Source organism: Antechinus flavipes, chromosome 2, assembly GCF_016432865.1.
Source record: "Antechinus flavipes isolate AdamAnt ecotype Samford, QLD, Australia chromosome 2, AdamAnt_v2, whole genome shotgun sequence".
Classification (NCBI taxonomy): domain Eukaryota; kingdom Metazoa; phylum Chordata; class Mammalia; order Dasyuromorphia; family Dasyuridae; genus Antechinus; species Antechinus flavipes.
Genome location: NC_067399.1, coordinates 213533655 through 213549089, shown reverse-complemented (window position 1 = coordinate 213549089; position 15435 = coordinate 213533655). Strand labels below are relative to the sequence as shown.

The 15435-nt window shown below is 34.6% G+C and overlaps 1 protein-coding gene across 2 annotated transcripts in view; it reads left to right on the top strand.

Moving 5' to 3' along the window:
* STRN (striatin) overlaps positions 1 to 15435 on the top strand; it is a 164028-nt gene that overhangs the window by 108206 nt on the left and 40387 nt on the right. Inside the window, exons 8-10 of one of the 2 annotated variants that reach the window (XM_051976149.1) lie at positions 12446 to 12556; positions 14678 to 14764; positions 15255 to 15398. In XM_051976149.1, coding sequence (XP_051832109.1) covers positions 12446 to 12556; positions 14678 to 14764; positions 15255 to 15398 — 342 coding nt within the window. The remainder of the gene's footprint in view (positions 1 to 12445; positions 12557 to 14677; positions 14765 to 15254; positions 15399 to 15435) is intronic. The other variant, XM_051976150.1, reaches the window with a different exon arrangement.

Genomic DNA, 15435 nt, shown 5'->3' with positions numbered 1-15435 from the left:
GGGTATCCATTCATTTTCCAGCTTCTAGCCACTACAAACAGGGCTGCCACAAACATTTTGGCACATACAGTTCCCTTTCTCTTCTTTAGTATCTCTTTGGGGTATAAGCCAGTAGAAACACTGCTGGATCAAAGGGTATGCACAGTTTGATAACTTTTTGAGCATAGTTCCAAATTGCTCTCCAGAATGGCTGGATGTGTTCACAATTCCACCAACAATGTATCAGTGTCCTTGTTTTCCCACATCCCCTCCAATATTCCGCATTACCTTTCCCTGTCACTCTAGCCAATCTGACAGGTGTATAGTGGTATCTCAGAGTTGTCTTAATTTGCATTTCTCTGATTAATAATGATTTGGAGCATGTTTTCATATGTCTATAAATAGTTTCAATTTCTTCATCTGAGAATTGTCTGTTCATATCCTTTGACCATTTATCAATTGGAGAATGGTTTGATTTCTTATAAATTAGAGTCAGTTTTCTATATATTTTGGAAATGAGGCCTTTATCATAACCTTTGACTGTAAAAATGTTTTCCCAGTTTATTGTTTCCCTTCTAATCTTGTCTGCATTTGTTTTGTTTGTACAAAAACTTTTCAATTTGATATAATCAAAATTTTCTATTTTATGGTCAACAGTGATCTCTAGTTCTTCTTTGGTCATAAATTCCTCCCTCTTCCACAGGTCTGAGAGGTAAACTATCCTATGCTCTTCCAATTTATTTATAATCTCATTCTATATGCCTAGGTCATGAACCCATTTTCACCTTATCTTGGTGTATGGTGTTAAGTGTGGGTCAATGCCTTGTTTCTGCCATACTAATTTCCAATTTTCCCAGCAATTTTTGTCAAATAATGCGTTCTTATCCCAAAAACTGAGACTTAAAGTCTAAGGGAAAAAATATTATTATATTCTTAGGCCAGAGGACTTTTATAATCACAGAAGAACAATATCATTCTTAGATCAGAGGGCCTCAGGATCACAGACTCCAAAGCCAAAAGATTTAGAATCACTGACAGATTGTTAGAACAAAAGCCCTTTAAGGTCAGGAAACCTTAAAATTATTGCTGTCTCCTCTAGAAAGGTATATTACATCATTTCCCCTCTCAAGCAGTTTGTACCTCAGATTCATTTGGGACAAAGGGATGTAGATCTCATCTTCTGGAGCTGCTTCATGCTGATAAGGAGTGTAGAGCTGCCCCCTGCCTAGTGGTTATCATCCTAGCTCATGCCCAGATAAGACTTCCACTTAGAAACTTATGGCATTTCTCTCAAAGGGTGGGCTACTAACTTAATGATCAGGCAATCAAATTCAGAACTCAAAAGAACATCAATTTCAGTGCCAAGAGATTTTATCTGTAATAGCAAATTCTACTAATTGCAGCTTATGGTGAGATACCTTATTTTAAAAGTTTATCAGGACTTAATACACATAGGAGATTTTGTTTGACATGTTTTATATTTTTAAACTTATCCTTGTGCAAAGGATCAATCATTAAACAAGTTTATAGATTCTTAGTAAACACATTCCTTTTTTAGAATCTATAAATCCTAAATAGGCTCATTTTTCAGGGCTGATGACCTTGCTTACCCTGATAGTTTAAAGAAAACTGGCAAGCTTACAAATTAAAGGGAGTCAACAGAGACACCAGGAAGGGCCTGCTGTTGCCCACCCCAGCTATTCTTAGTGCTTTCTTGGGCTGGCTGTTTGACACCTCCCCCTGCTCTGTGAAGAGGGAAGAAGTATTGCACATCTCATACTTGAAGGTGAACTGATAAGGCTTTTGCCTCATTCCTCTTGTTGTACACACAATAGTTACCAATTTTGGATTTAACATGATGATAATAATTCCAAATAACTTAATTAACAATTGTAGTATTTTCCTTAGCAATAGCTAAATAGTCTTAGTTATAATTTCTATTCCTTTAAATAAGTTTCCCTTTTCTTTTAGGGAGAGAACAAGACAATTCTTAAAATTAAGATAGAACAGATTTTAAAATTGACTTAATATTAATGAAATTCCCGAAATTATGATTAAATGTTGTGGACAAACTGAATTGCCCTTTGGTTATTTCCCAACTCACACAAATCATTTCTCATTTGTGAGTCAGGAAAAGTGTTAAGGTACAAGTTTTTACTGACAGAGCCCTCAGAAGTCTGACTCTAAATAACTAGAATTTTTAAACTGGTAGCAAACTGCTTTTCTGTTTTCCTACAGTTCCCAAACTCTTAAATCTTGTGTTAACACTATCAGTGCAAATAGGTCACAATTCACATATCCCTTTAGTGAATTTTGATTAGAGCATCTTTAAAACCACTTTTTCTATCATCTCAAATAATAAATGAGAAATCATTTATATCAACATTGGCATTATCTGGTCATATCTAAAAACCCACAAAATTATCAAATATGAAGCAATTTTATCCAATAAAGCAGTGAACATTATTATAGCATGTTTTTTGCTAAGCACTTTTGTAATCATGGTATTTCTTTTTACAAATCAGAAAAGTGGGCAGATTTTAAATCATTTGTCATATGCTAATACATATCCATAACTGAAACAGAGAATGGTGGTCTTACCAAATGCAGAGGCTGACTGTTTTTCTCACCTCATGCTGCCATGTTGGGTATTGCCAGGGGTACCCAGATTCTTCCCAGGTAGTTGCTGGACAGATCTTGATGAAGGCTGAGGTGACTGGTGTCAGGATCTCCCTTTGGTGATAGTTTCAGGTGCCAGGACTCAGGGAATGATACATTAAGCCTGACCGCCACTCCATCCCCCAAGCTGGGTTGGTGAGGTGTTTGGGCAAGGTTGTATGGGTCCCTAGGGCTACTTTTCCTATTTCAACAGGTGAGGCAGAATTTGAGTTTCCCTACAGTACTTTAGCATTCTTTTTTCTTAAACTGAAATGACTGGAGTTAGTGAACAGAGATGTAGTGTTCTTTTTTTCTCTAAAATATGATCGTTCTCTCTGGGAACAGATTTCTTGGGGAGGTTCTGGAGGCAGCTTTAGTTTTGGTTCAGAGTAATAATCACCTCAAATGCAGCCAGATGTTAAAAGTTTAAATTCTTTATTGTCTCCTTCAAAATAGCCTGGTTAGTTTTCTTAGAGGCCTATCTCCCTCCTTGGTTCCAAGAGCTCTTACAGCTTGTCTGCCAGCTTCAGCCTCCAGCTCTCTCTGAATCTTGATTCTGCCCAATTGCAATATCCCAGTGTCAGACCACCATTATTTGTCTGATCCGTGATAATTACAGCAGTAGTACTTCTCCTATCTCTGCCAGTTTTAGCAGCCGGTATTACAATACTCTTAACAGACCGCAACCTAAACACAACATTCTTTGATCCTGCTGGGGGAGGGCTTTTCAATCTCCCTGACTAACTGACTTCTAGCTTTCAGTTTCTTCAACTAACTTAATTTCTGACTCCAGGAGCTCCTTATATATGATCTCTTAAAGGTGTGAACCCAAAGGTTGATTCCTCCTCTGAGAGAGTGGGATTGTGGGCTTCTGAGTTGTGAATCTCCCAAACTTGTAAATTCCTATATGTGAGCTAATGTGTGAACTTTCAAAGGTGTAAACTTAAGCATTGTTTCTATCAATTCTAGTGACTTAACACCTTGTTTCAAGTTCTGGCTCATAAACAGAGGGACTTGGGCTATATTGATCTTGGTAGCAATCACCACAACTGAGATACACTCAGGACTCTGGGTAGTGGAAAAGATTGTTACGGAGCCACCTGCTAGTGGCTGGGGATCTAATTCTTACCAGCAGAATAGAAGGGATCTATTGTGAGAGGATGATAACAATACAAAGAGACTGGGAGACAGTAACAGAGGATCCCTTAATATTTTCTGGGATTCTTTTTCAAAGGAGCAGAAGGGGACTCCAGACAAGATATGAGTCAAGGAAGGGTTAGCAAAAAGTTGCTATTTACCTAGTTTGTTTTCTTTCAGAATGGGGTAAATTCCTGTAATTGTCTCCAATGTTTCAGGAGTTTTTCTTGCCATCTTAAAACGACTAATTGCCAAACTTCTTTATCATTCCTCTCAAAACTTTGAGAATCTGCTAAGATGCAATTTTAATTTTAATCAGCTAACTTTTTTGTGTAGCCCTTAGCTTAGCCAGAGCTGAAGTCTATAGAACGAAGTTAAGGTTTATATCCCAAAGAAATCTTAAGGGAAAGAGACTTGTATGTGCATGAATATTTGTGGCAGCCCTCTTTGTAGTGGCCAGAAACTGGAAACTGAGTGGATGCCTATCAATTGGAGAATGGCTGAATAAATTGTGGTATGTGAATATTATGGAATATTATTGTTCGGTAAGAAATGACCAGCAGGATGATTTCAGAAAGGCCTGCAGAGACTCACCTGAGATGATGCTGAGTAAAATGAGCAGAACCAGGAGATCATTATGTACTTCAACAACAATACTATATGATGATCAATTCTGATGGACCTGGCCATCTCCAGCAATGAGATGAACCAAATCAGTTCCAATAGAGCAGTAATGAATTGAACCAACTGCACCCAGTGAAAGAATTCTGGGAGATGACTATGAAACATTACATAGAATTCCCAATCCCTATATTTTTGTCTGCCTGCATTTTTTATTTCCTTCACAGGCTAATAGTACACTATTTCAAAGTCCGATTTTTTTTGTACAGCAAAATAATTGTTAGGACCTGTATACTTATATCGTATTTAATTTATACTTTAACATATTTAACATGTATTGGTCAACCTGCCATCTGGGGGAGGGGATGGAAAGAAGGAGGGGGAAATTTGGAACAAAAGGTTTGGCGATTGTCAATGCTGTAAAATTACTCATGCATATAACTTGTAAATAAAAAGCTATAATAAAAAATAAAAATAAAAAAAGAAGTTACGGTTTTTAAGAAATTTTCCCAGCATTCTAACTACAACATAGAGGTTTTTTCTTGGTGGTTGTGTTTTAAATCTTACCAGATAGCAAAATCTAGCTCATAGACGTTCTGCACAGACACAGGCAAAATGACATGAAAGAGGTCTAGTCCATCTTTGCCAAAAACCATCTTGTAGCACCCAGAGAAGGTGAAAAGGTGATAAAATCTCCCTAGGAACTTTGCTGAAAATTACAAGAATTTCCAAGTCTGGTTGATCCCAGTCAAGGAAAACTTGTTGAGCGTGGAGTTCACAATGGCTCAGATAAGCCTTCTCCCAGTGGTTTGTGGTATCCCAGCTATAGGATTGTGGGAGAAAAAAATGGGGGGGAGGGACGCTTACCTTGACAAGGAAGAAATCAAGGCAGGGGGAAGCCAGATTCTCTGGGCCACCAGATGTTGAGGTTGGAAAGGGACCCTAAAAGTTGGGGGTTGCAGATCAGTGTTTGCTAGATGTCTCGAGAATTTTCAGGCTTGCACCCATCTCCCAAGTCAAGAGGAAAGTTTATTGTAATTGTAATGCCAATTCAAGCAGGCTAAAGTCCTGAAGAATTTAGCAGAGGTAGAAGCTAGGAGACACCGTTATACAGTTCTTCATGGCCTAGATGTAGAACTGAGTAGTGACTTCAGGAATTTGGTTATCACTGACCAGAAGACTTTAGAATCATTGACAGACAAGTTTGTCAGAACAATAGTATTCTAAGGTTAGAGAGTCTCAGGATAACTAATAGATCTTCCTTAAAATCTAAGGGGAGAAATATAATTATATTCCTAGGCCAGAGGACTTTTATAATCATTGACAGAACAGTATCATTCTTAGATCAGAGGGCTTCAGGATCACAGACTCCAAAGCCAGAAGATTTAAAATCACTGATAGATTGTTAGAACAAAAGCTCCCTAAGGTCAGGAGACCTTAAAATTATTGCTGTCTTTTTGTTTTTCTTCTCCGGTTATTTATACCTTCTGAATCCAATTCTCCCTGTGCAACAAGAAAACTGTTCGGTTCTGCACACATATGTTGTATGTAGGATATACTATAACCTATCCAACATGTAAAGGACTGCTTGCCATCTGGAGGAGGGGTTGGAGGGAGGGAGGGGAAAAATCGGAACAGAAGTGAGTGCAAGGGATAATGCTGTAAAAAATTACCCTGGCATGGGTTCTGTCAATAAGAAGTTATTTAAAGGTTAAAAAAAAAATTATTGCTGTCTCCCCCAGAAGCCATATACCACCCTCACTCCTGATTTTCTCTTATTAATTTTCTTTCTCTCTGCCCTCTTACCTCATGGTGGTTTCCTTGGCAGTTGGGTATCAACACTTCACCGCTTTTTCTTGTGCTGAGCAGTTAAGGGTTCATTAGCCTAGGTCTCTGCCCCAAATGACTTTTGGATGATTATTCGTTAGAAGTAACCCCAGCTGAATGTTGCATTCTTTGTCTTAGACTTAGTGGAATGCTATCCAACCATCCCCCAGCCCTGTGCTCACCTTAGCCCCAACTCTTGCTCTCCCCAATTTTCTTCTCTCTCGGTGTCCTATTCTGTTCTCTCTGTTCCTTAGTTCTCTGGGCTAGCACTGGCAGTTCTGTGCCATTAAAGTGTTACCTACTCCAGCACTGACCTTTCAAAGAGCTGCTACCCTGCTGCCCAAAGGCACCAATAGTTCAGAGTTCAGTAACACAGTACTCGTGTTATGGGATTGCAGCCCCCAGCAAGCTTCTGATTGTGAAAGGCCATGGACATAGTAGCTATCATTTGTGGAAATGGAAAGCAGTGATGTGACTAAGCAGCAGGAGCAGAGTTAGACGATAATATTTCTAGCAGGCATTGACATTCATCACCAGCTAAGAGTATCTGTAGTAAGGTAGTCTAAAGGATATTGCATGCAACCTTTTCTGGTGCTAGGGTCATGCCAAGACTTAGCAAGAGGCCAGTCTCTAAAAGCCTCACAGTCAGGAGTTTAACAAGCCTTTTTTTTTTTTTCCTTTTCTTTTCTTTTCTTTTTTTTTCTTTTCTTTTCTTTTCTTTTCTTTTTATTTTTTTAAAAAATTTCTCCTAATGGTCCTGACCCTTCTTATATGGGTACTTAGGCATTGTACAGTTTCATCTCCTCTCTGTCATTGGGGGGGGGAAATATCTCTCAAAAGTTATACCCTTTGGTCCATAGATAGAGAGGAATTGATGATTTGGGAATGTATTGGGAATAGTGAAGGGAAGCTTTTCACTTTGAGATTATAGGAAACAAAGGATTAGGAGGAGTTTTCCTGAACTGGCCATGTCTCTGGGACTCATGGTGCCTGCTGCCAAAGCTAAGAAATATCCATTTCAGAATTGTTGTTTGCCTGTCTATACTCAGGAAGAGAAATAGATGCAAAGCCTAGGAGCTAGCCAGAGACAGAAGTAGGATATGTACTTCAACTGCTTTTTTTGAGCAGTCATCTTTTCTACTAGGGTAAAAGGAGAAGTACCTATAACCTGCGCTGGAGTGGAATCTGTCAGGGCCTCACTGACACCTTATTGGAAATTCCATTGATAAAGAAAGTTACAGTTCTGGAACACTAGTAGAAATTGTTGCCTCTTGAAATTGGTGCAACAATCCATGGCCTCAGCAAATGAACTGGAATGCATTTAGCGCATATGTTCACATACCCAATTTTGAAAAAGACTGGCTTCTGGGGACGTCCAAATATTTAACTCAGAGAATACATTCAGCATACTTCCTAGATGATAGCCATAATCACAGGTTTCAGTGAGATCCTTAGGACTAATATAGCTAGTGGATATAGAGATTACAAGTATTTCCAAATAAAAAAGTATACAAATTCAATAAGCAGCAATTTACATTTGTCATCTTCAAGGCACAGAACTCAATGACCCAGAATACTTACGTATCTTTTTCTAGTTTATGAGTGCTATAAACAATTTATTTGTTAGTGGGTTAGTGGGATCTTATGCCTGTCTTATTGATAGGATTCAAGAAAAGTGATCAGAAATACCATTAAAAAAACACAGTGTCTATGAATACAAGTTTTTTTTTATTTGTCAGCAGGATTTGCTTTCTCTCAGGGTTCTGCTTTCTTTATATTGCTGTTCCACCACTTCATCCATAAGGTCATTCTAAACTAGTCCTGGGTCTGGTATTTCATGTTCACTATTGGAACAAAATTATATATTTATATGTTATCTAACATCTTGGAAAGAAATTTAGTAGTATGAAAAGTCAGTAAGTATATAATATTAGTTCATTTGGGGTACAGCTGTCACTTTTGCCATGATAGCATGCAGTCATGGTGTCTTTCAGGAGTGAGGACCAGATTATACAAGACCTAGCAGCTAGTATGCTGAAGGACCGTAGGTCTTAGAATACTATTTTCTGAAGAGCAAAAGATCTGTGGTTATGACCAAGGCTAATTTACCCAGCAGAGGTAAGTATTATCCTAAATGGGGGAAAAAAAGACTTATTTAGCCAATTCAAAAACTTTCTCAAGTTTTTGTGACAAAATCCCCAGAATTTAAGGAAAAATTTGACATGTAACATCCAGGAGAAATGTAAGGTAAAAATTAAAGACTGATAAGGTCAAATTTCTTTAAATTTTATATATGTAAAAATAATAGCAGTACTCCTATGATTATCATCATTATTCTGGTAGTTTGAAAGAAAGGCTTAAGCTGAGCTGAGCAAAATGGGACAATTCTAAGAAAATAAAACTGTAGGAAAAGATAAAAAGGAATAATTATCTCTTACAAATGAGGCATAAAAGGAAAAGTTGACACAGAAGAAGATAGTGAAGGGAGGGCAAATGGTGCTGGAACCTTACTCTCATCAGGAATGAGTTAAAGAGGGAACTATATCTAGATCTTTAAATATGTGTATAGATCTATCTATCTAATCTATCTGGAATTCAAAAAGAAAGAGAACAAGGTGAGAGCATAAGAGAGGAACTTTTAGAAGGGTAGTAGGTTAAGAAATAGAAGGGCAAGGTAGCAGGTAGGAGAAAAGCAGAGAAGTGAGGATAGATAAGATAAATAGGGTTGAAGATAATGAGAAAAAATAGGAAGGAGAAAAATACTTGTAGCTTAGAATGTGAATGGGACAATTTTGCCCATAAAATAGAAACAGATTAAAAATTTGAATCTAAGACTATTTTGTTTTCAGGAAGCATAAAAATATACAAAGATTTTAAAAAGGTTAGGAGTAAGATTTAGTATGAAAAAAAGTAGTAATCATGATTTCAGACAAAATTAAACTAGATTAAGAAAAAGTGACATATTATGTGTCAGCAACTATTATTATTTTTACTTCAAAGAAACCAGAGAAAAAAGATGTAAAGGAAGTAGATTCAGCAGTGTTAGACCTTAACTTAGAAGATGGAAAGCATTGTTGAAGTTTAAGGAGGATAATTTTGATTAAAATAAACTTCTATAGCCAAAATCAGAAGAAATGCAGAAAATTGTTAAAAAGCTTTCATATGCAGTCTCTCAGGTAGGATATGATTGGGTTGTAATATTGCTGTGGTATAAGAAATGATGAATTTTTGATTTAGAAAAACATGGAAAGATTTGGTCTTATGAAAAAAGATGCTATGTTCAGAGAAACATGAAAGAAGGAAATAAGCAAAGTATGATCTTAAATTTTTGTGTATGAGTGTATATGTATATTTATGTATATGTGTGTGTATATATATATGGTGGTTTATAGATCTCTGTGTGTGTGTGTGTGTGTGTATCTCCATATTTAATTATAGTCTTCTTTGGGTAGGTGGAAAGTGGGGCAGGGACAAACTAAGAAGCATATAGCAGAGAACAAAAGAAAACCAAAAGAAAGCAAAGAAACTTAGGCAGCTTTGAAAACAATGTATAGTTTTTATTATATAGGTTTTCTTGAAATGCAGGTTTATTATTTTATATTGAATTCTCTTTTAGTTGGCTGTGTAATGTCAGCGTATTTTTTTCTATTTTGTATTTAAGCCAAGCATTTTAAAAGTCACAAAAACCCAACATTGTTTTTATGTATAATTGGGGGAAAAATTTTTTTTAAATTAAAAAAATAAAAAGAATAAGGGCCAAACTGGCTCCTTTCTCAAGACTTCTTTTTTGGCTGCCAGGAAGTTATATCAATGGGATAAACCTTATTTCCGTTGTTCAATTAAATGTCAAGGATGGTTTCATTACCTTTAAGAAAAACTAGCCTAGCCTTTCTGGGGTTCTTAGTGATCCCTACGGTGCTTGCTATCTACCTCATCAGAGAGATCTTCTAAATCAAATCATAGGTCCACTTGATTATATTTTATACCTTGTTTTCAATTTATATTTTTAGTTAACAAAAATTTGTAACTTCTTCCATCCCTGACACTAAAAAACAAAATTCTTGTTATAAATCTTCAATCAAGCAAAACAAATTCCCAAATTGTTTGCCAATGGTTTGTATACAAGTAGTCATTGTTAATGTGGTCTGGCCTGTTTCTATGTAATATTGTTATCCCCATAAGAAAAAAAATAAACAGCCTGAGAGAGGTTAAGTGATTTGCATGAGATAAAGTTTGTATGGGTTCTGCCTGACTCCCAAGTTCATCACTTTGCCCATTCCGCCACCTAGTGGCTACTAAGCTTCTTTTTACTTTGGGTCCCATGAGATACTTACTGGTTTGATGCTTCAGAAATGCTGATCTATTAGATGTGTGTCTATAACCAGTATATTTTTAAATCTGTAGTTTATTTAATCAGCAATCTTTTTTCCCTTAGAATGTAATATGATGGGTTTTGAAATATAAATCATCACAACTCCTTAAAGTCAACCAGCAAAAAATGCTAGTTATTGTTGCTCTTACATGTGTGCTATTACATGTTGCTATTTCAATATAATCAAAATATTAAAGCTTAATTGTGGTGGTAGGATAAATTTTGTTTTGATTATTTCAAAGAATAGTGAACTCAATCACATTGAAAAATTTGCTTGCTTCTGATTAGTAGATGAGTTAATTTGACTTATAATTTGGGTTGAGTGGATCTCCTTCCTTTTTGATAGTAGAAGTTAACTAATATGATTCTGATAATGAATATTTTATGTTAGAAGAATTTGAAGATAAAGCATTTTTATGAAAGCTTTTCCTGTTCTAACAGACCAGTTTCATCTGCTATATAGAGTTAATTATTATCATTCTGCTTTATTTTAAAATAAACTTTTCTTTTATAAACATTTTAGCCCTTTTTTTTACATATTTTAACTTGTATACCATAATCCTAGTGTAAAGTCTCATTCTTAAATATTGTTACTCATCAGACAACTAAATAAAATTTAAGTATCTTAAAATTCTACTTGATTTTTATAGCTTCTATTCTTTGCATTTTATTTACTTTGAAAAATGAAAAGACTTCAGTTTCATTCCTATTTGAAATCACTTATTTATCTTTCATTTCTGAATTCCATTTTTTCCTTTGAATTTTTTAATCTGAATTTAACACACAAAAATTGAATACTGTGTTTATATAAAAACAAAAAGATTACATATTTCCTTTTGGAATTTCATGTATTAAAAATCAGTGTTTTTTGTGTTTTTAAAATCTTAAAGATTTGTTTGCTCGATTAAAGTCATACTTCTATTTTGTAGTATGTTGTGGAAGTGATTCCAGGTTCTCATAATTTGTGTCAGGGAAACACAAATTCTAGAAGTTTTACTAAGTTTGGAAAGGCTTAAAAACTGACTAGCTAGATAACATGCACCACTTTTTTTTTTTTTTAAGTCACACCAGTTTTTAGAGTTACCTTTTCAAAGGGTTGTGATCTTCTTTTAATTATTCTTTAAAGCCTAATTTATATCATTACCATACCATTCTTTATGCCAAAAAACTTATATTTGTTATTGATATTTCTCAGTCCTCAGAATCCTTCATTTATGAAATTGAAGATTATTTGCACCTCTTATAGGTCTATATACCGTATATACTCAAGTATAAGCAGACCTGAATATAAGCCGAAGCCCCTAATTTTAACCCAAAAATCGCGCTGTATACTACATAGCAGGGGGGCATTCAAAGGGATATTTACTAGTTTTATCTAGTGACTCGAGTATAAGCCGAGGAGGGGATTTTCTGCCCAAAAATTGGGCAGAAAAACGGCTTATACTAGAGTATATACGGTAGATTATAAAAATGAACAGTGTTATAAGAATTATATATCATTTCATGTATTTTGTAAGTGAAATGAATTGTAGCTTCTTTTTCATGATTAATTTGCCAAGAAGTAATACTAAGAATACTTAGTATTGTTCTTTTTAAAATTCAGTTATCTAAATTTTCTATCTAGGTTTCTTTTAAAAAGGTAATCTTACTACACCAGAAATTAATCTGAACATTGTTTCTCAAGAAACATGTTAAATGACTTTTACATTCTTTATGACAAGTTCCGATTTTAAAAATGAAAGTGGTAAGATGGAAGAGTTTGGCCATTGCTATGTCATTCAGACAAAATTGCTTATGGTGTTCAGTATTTTATTGAAAAAAGTTGTCTTTCGTTTGTTTTACTTTATTTAGAAAAGGAAGACCAGTGTCTCATGCCTGAAGCCTGGAATGTGGACCAGGGAGTAATTACCAAACTCAAGGAGCAATACAAAAAGGAGAGAAAGGGGAAAAAGGCGGTGAAGAGTAAGTGGAAAACATTGTATCTTCAAACCATAAATCTTGCCTATTTCATGCCTTCAAAATTTTTCTTTCAATGTTTTCCTAAAATTACTTACTCTTTTACTTTGCTATTCCTGACCTCTTTCCTATTTGCCTGTTCTCAGGGGTTGAAATTAATGCCATTTACTTGTGAAAATAATAAATCACTGATTTTGAAATTATAATATTTCTAGCCTATAGCTGAAAAAAAATTGGAATCTATATCAATACTGAGCATTATTAATCATATGGTAATGTGTGGATATGCAAAAGCTTATTGCTTACAAGTTTTTAAATTGCATTATCAATTTTAAAAACTTCCTGTAATGAAAATTTGAATATATTAAGTTCCTTTGGTTATGAGCTCACTTTTGGCAATTTTTTTTTTCCTTTTAGGTGCTAGAAACTGAGTTAATTTCTACCCCTGAGTTTTCTTTGCATTCATAGCACACAGTTCATTCATCATCACCATGCTATGCAGGGCACAAAGTGCAAAATAAGACACTAAAAAATCTTTCTAATTCAGTACTGTTTGCCATTTGTACTTTAAAAATATTGTCAAATGGCTTTTTATAATTCAAGGCGTGTCAACAACAAAATCAGGAATGAGATTTCTAGCCCTGTGCATCATGTATATGTTAGAAACAAGACAGATCCATTATGGACCTGCTCAAAAAGCAATAGTGAACTGTCAGAGCTAGCTGTCTAAAACTGAAACAAAAAGGCTAAAACATATTAAATGTTTTCCAGGAAAAAGAGGCCAAGTTCCCACCTTACTCACTTTCAGGTTCATGCTTCGAGACACTTTGTGAAACTGGGAAGCAAGCTCAGAATTTAGCTTAGTGGAAAACTTTAAAGTTGAAAGATACTGCTTTATCTTTCTTTAGTTGTGTAATGAAATTTATTCTTCTGAAAGACCTGTTGCTTTTTTTATATTATAGTCTTCTTACAAGATAGATGCTTGAAAATGTTATAACATTTACTACTCTTCATGTAAAGTTGTTTGAACTTTGTTATATTTAGAGAATATTTAGTGAAGATAAGCATTGTAGCCAGTTTTCATGCAGACAAAATATAAATGGAACAATTAAAAATAACATCCATTGTTGCTTTCTCAAGGCAAGTTACTTCAGAGTCAGTTAAGATATTAGTAAGAGGTGAAAAATTCATCTACCACATTTAAAAATTTTCTGTCCAAATATCTTTTATAAAAAATACAGACTTCTAAGTAATTGGTCTTGTATCTCCTTTTATCTATAGTATTAAAAAGAAGTGATTGGGAGAAATTAATTTATGTGAAGAAAGCATTTGTACAGTTATAAATGAGAACATAAGACCAGAGATTTTAAAACTTTTCTAATGTTTAAAATGTAGGGTTTAAATAAAACACGTACTTTATTAGGCAGTTTTTCTACCAGGAAATTAATGTTTCAAAACATGAAACTTTTGTGGTATTTTAGATTTTAGTTAGGAATTGTGTAGATTTTATTTATGTTTATTGTGATAAAATTTTAGTTTATTTAATACAAAGGTATAGCAATAATTGGAACCTAGTGCTTAATGTTGCAAATTGCACTATTTGACTGTAAGTGTTCCTAAATGGGAGAAATGATTTATCTTTTTTTTAGGTGGGGATTATAATCATATTCACACATATACCATGGTGTAATTTTTTCAGAAAATTTCAGCTTGAATCTAGTGGAAGTTTTCTTTGAGTTAGAAATTTTATATTAGTTTATTGAAGCCAAAGTTCTGAAAGAACTTTATTCATTAATCAAAAAGAAACAAAAAATAATCAAAATTTCAGGGAAATATGTGGGGAAAACAAAAAGCCCACAGGGTTTCTTTTAGCTAGAAGCATTTGTTTTAAAACCACAATAAATATTTTTGAATTGAGTTGTTATTTATCAGAAATTTGATGTTTTAATTGAAGTCTCTTACAAACATTTCCAGTCAAATTGTGTACCAAAATTATATTGTCTTGAAATATAGTTCTTCAATTTAGTTTAAATTGCTTAAAAATAGTTGTATTCTTTGCTGGTATAGGAAAAACCATAATGGACTATGGGTAAGATATTTTCCCATTCTTAATTAAACTTATAACAGGAAAAACTACCGAAGATCTGTTTCAGCCTCTATCCTATATAAAACAGTCAAAACAGGGATGTGGGAGAATGATGGATCAAAGCCCAGGTAAGTGTACAGCAGGGCATGAGACTTCACCTGTGTACTATAGCTTCAGGATGTAAGCCAGTAAACTCAGTTGATTTTTTTTTTAATAGCTGCTATTGTTAGTAGTAAATTAGTAAAAATTAGCCCTACAAAGAATGTCACATAAATCTGCAATTTAAAGTATAATTTATAAATGTTTCTAATTCTTTGGTAAAAGGAATTTAATATTACCTTTGATGGCATAAGTTTCATCTCAGTATTCTTACATTTATGTAAAAGTAACATCATAGTATAAATAAAATATTCACAATGAGATTTTATTTCAAGAAATTAATTTTATTCCAGAAAGTTGTCGCTTCTGGAATGCATACTGCTTGTTAATTTGCATATAATAGTGTTATTTTCAAAGGTATAAGCCCACGTTGGTAAATACCTTTTATGTGATCAGCCCTATGGTCATATTTTGATGTAATTGTATAATTCCAATTCTATTTTGATTTTTCTTGGCTAGGGCCCAACAGGTCAAAATTACAAGATATGCTTGCTAACTTGAGAGATGTTGATGAACTTCCCTCCTTGCAACCATCTTTGGGATCACCTTCTAGACCGAGCAGTTCAAGGCTTAATGAGCATGAAATTAACAGAACAGATGAAGGCAAGTATTTAAGCCACTGAGGAGTAGAAAAAGAATC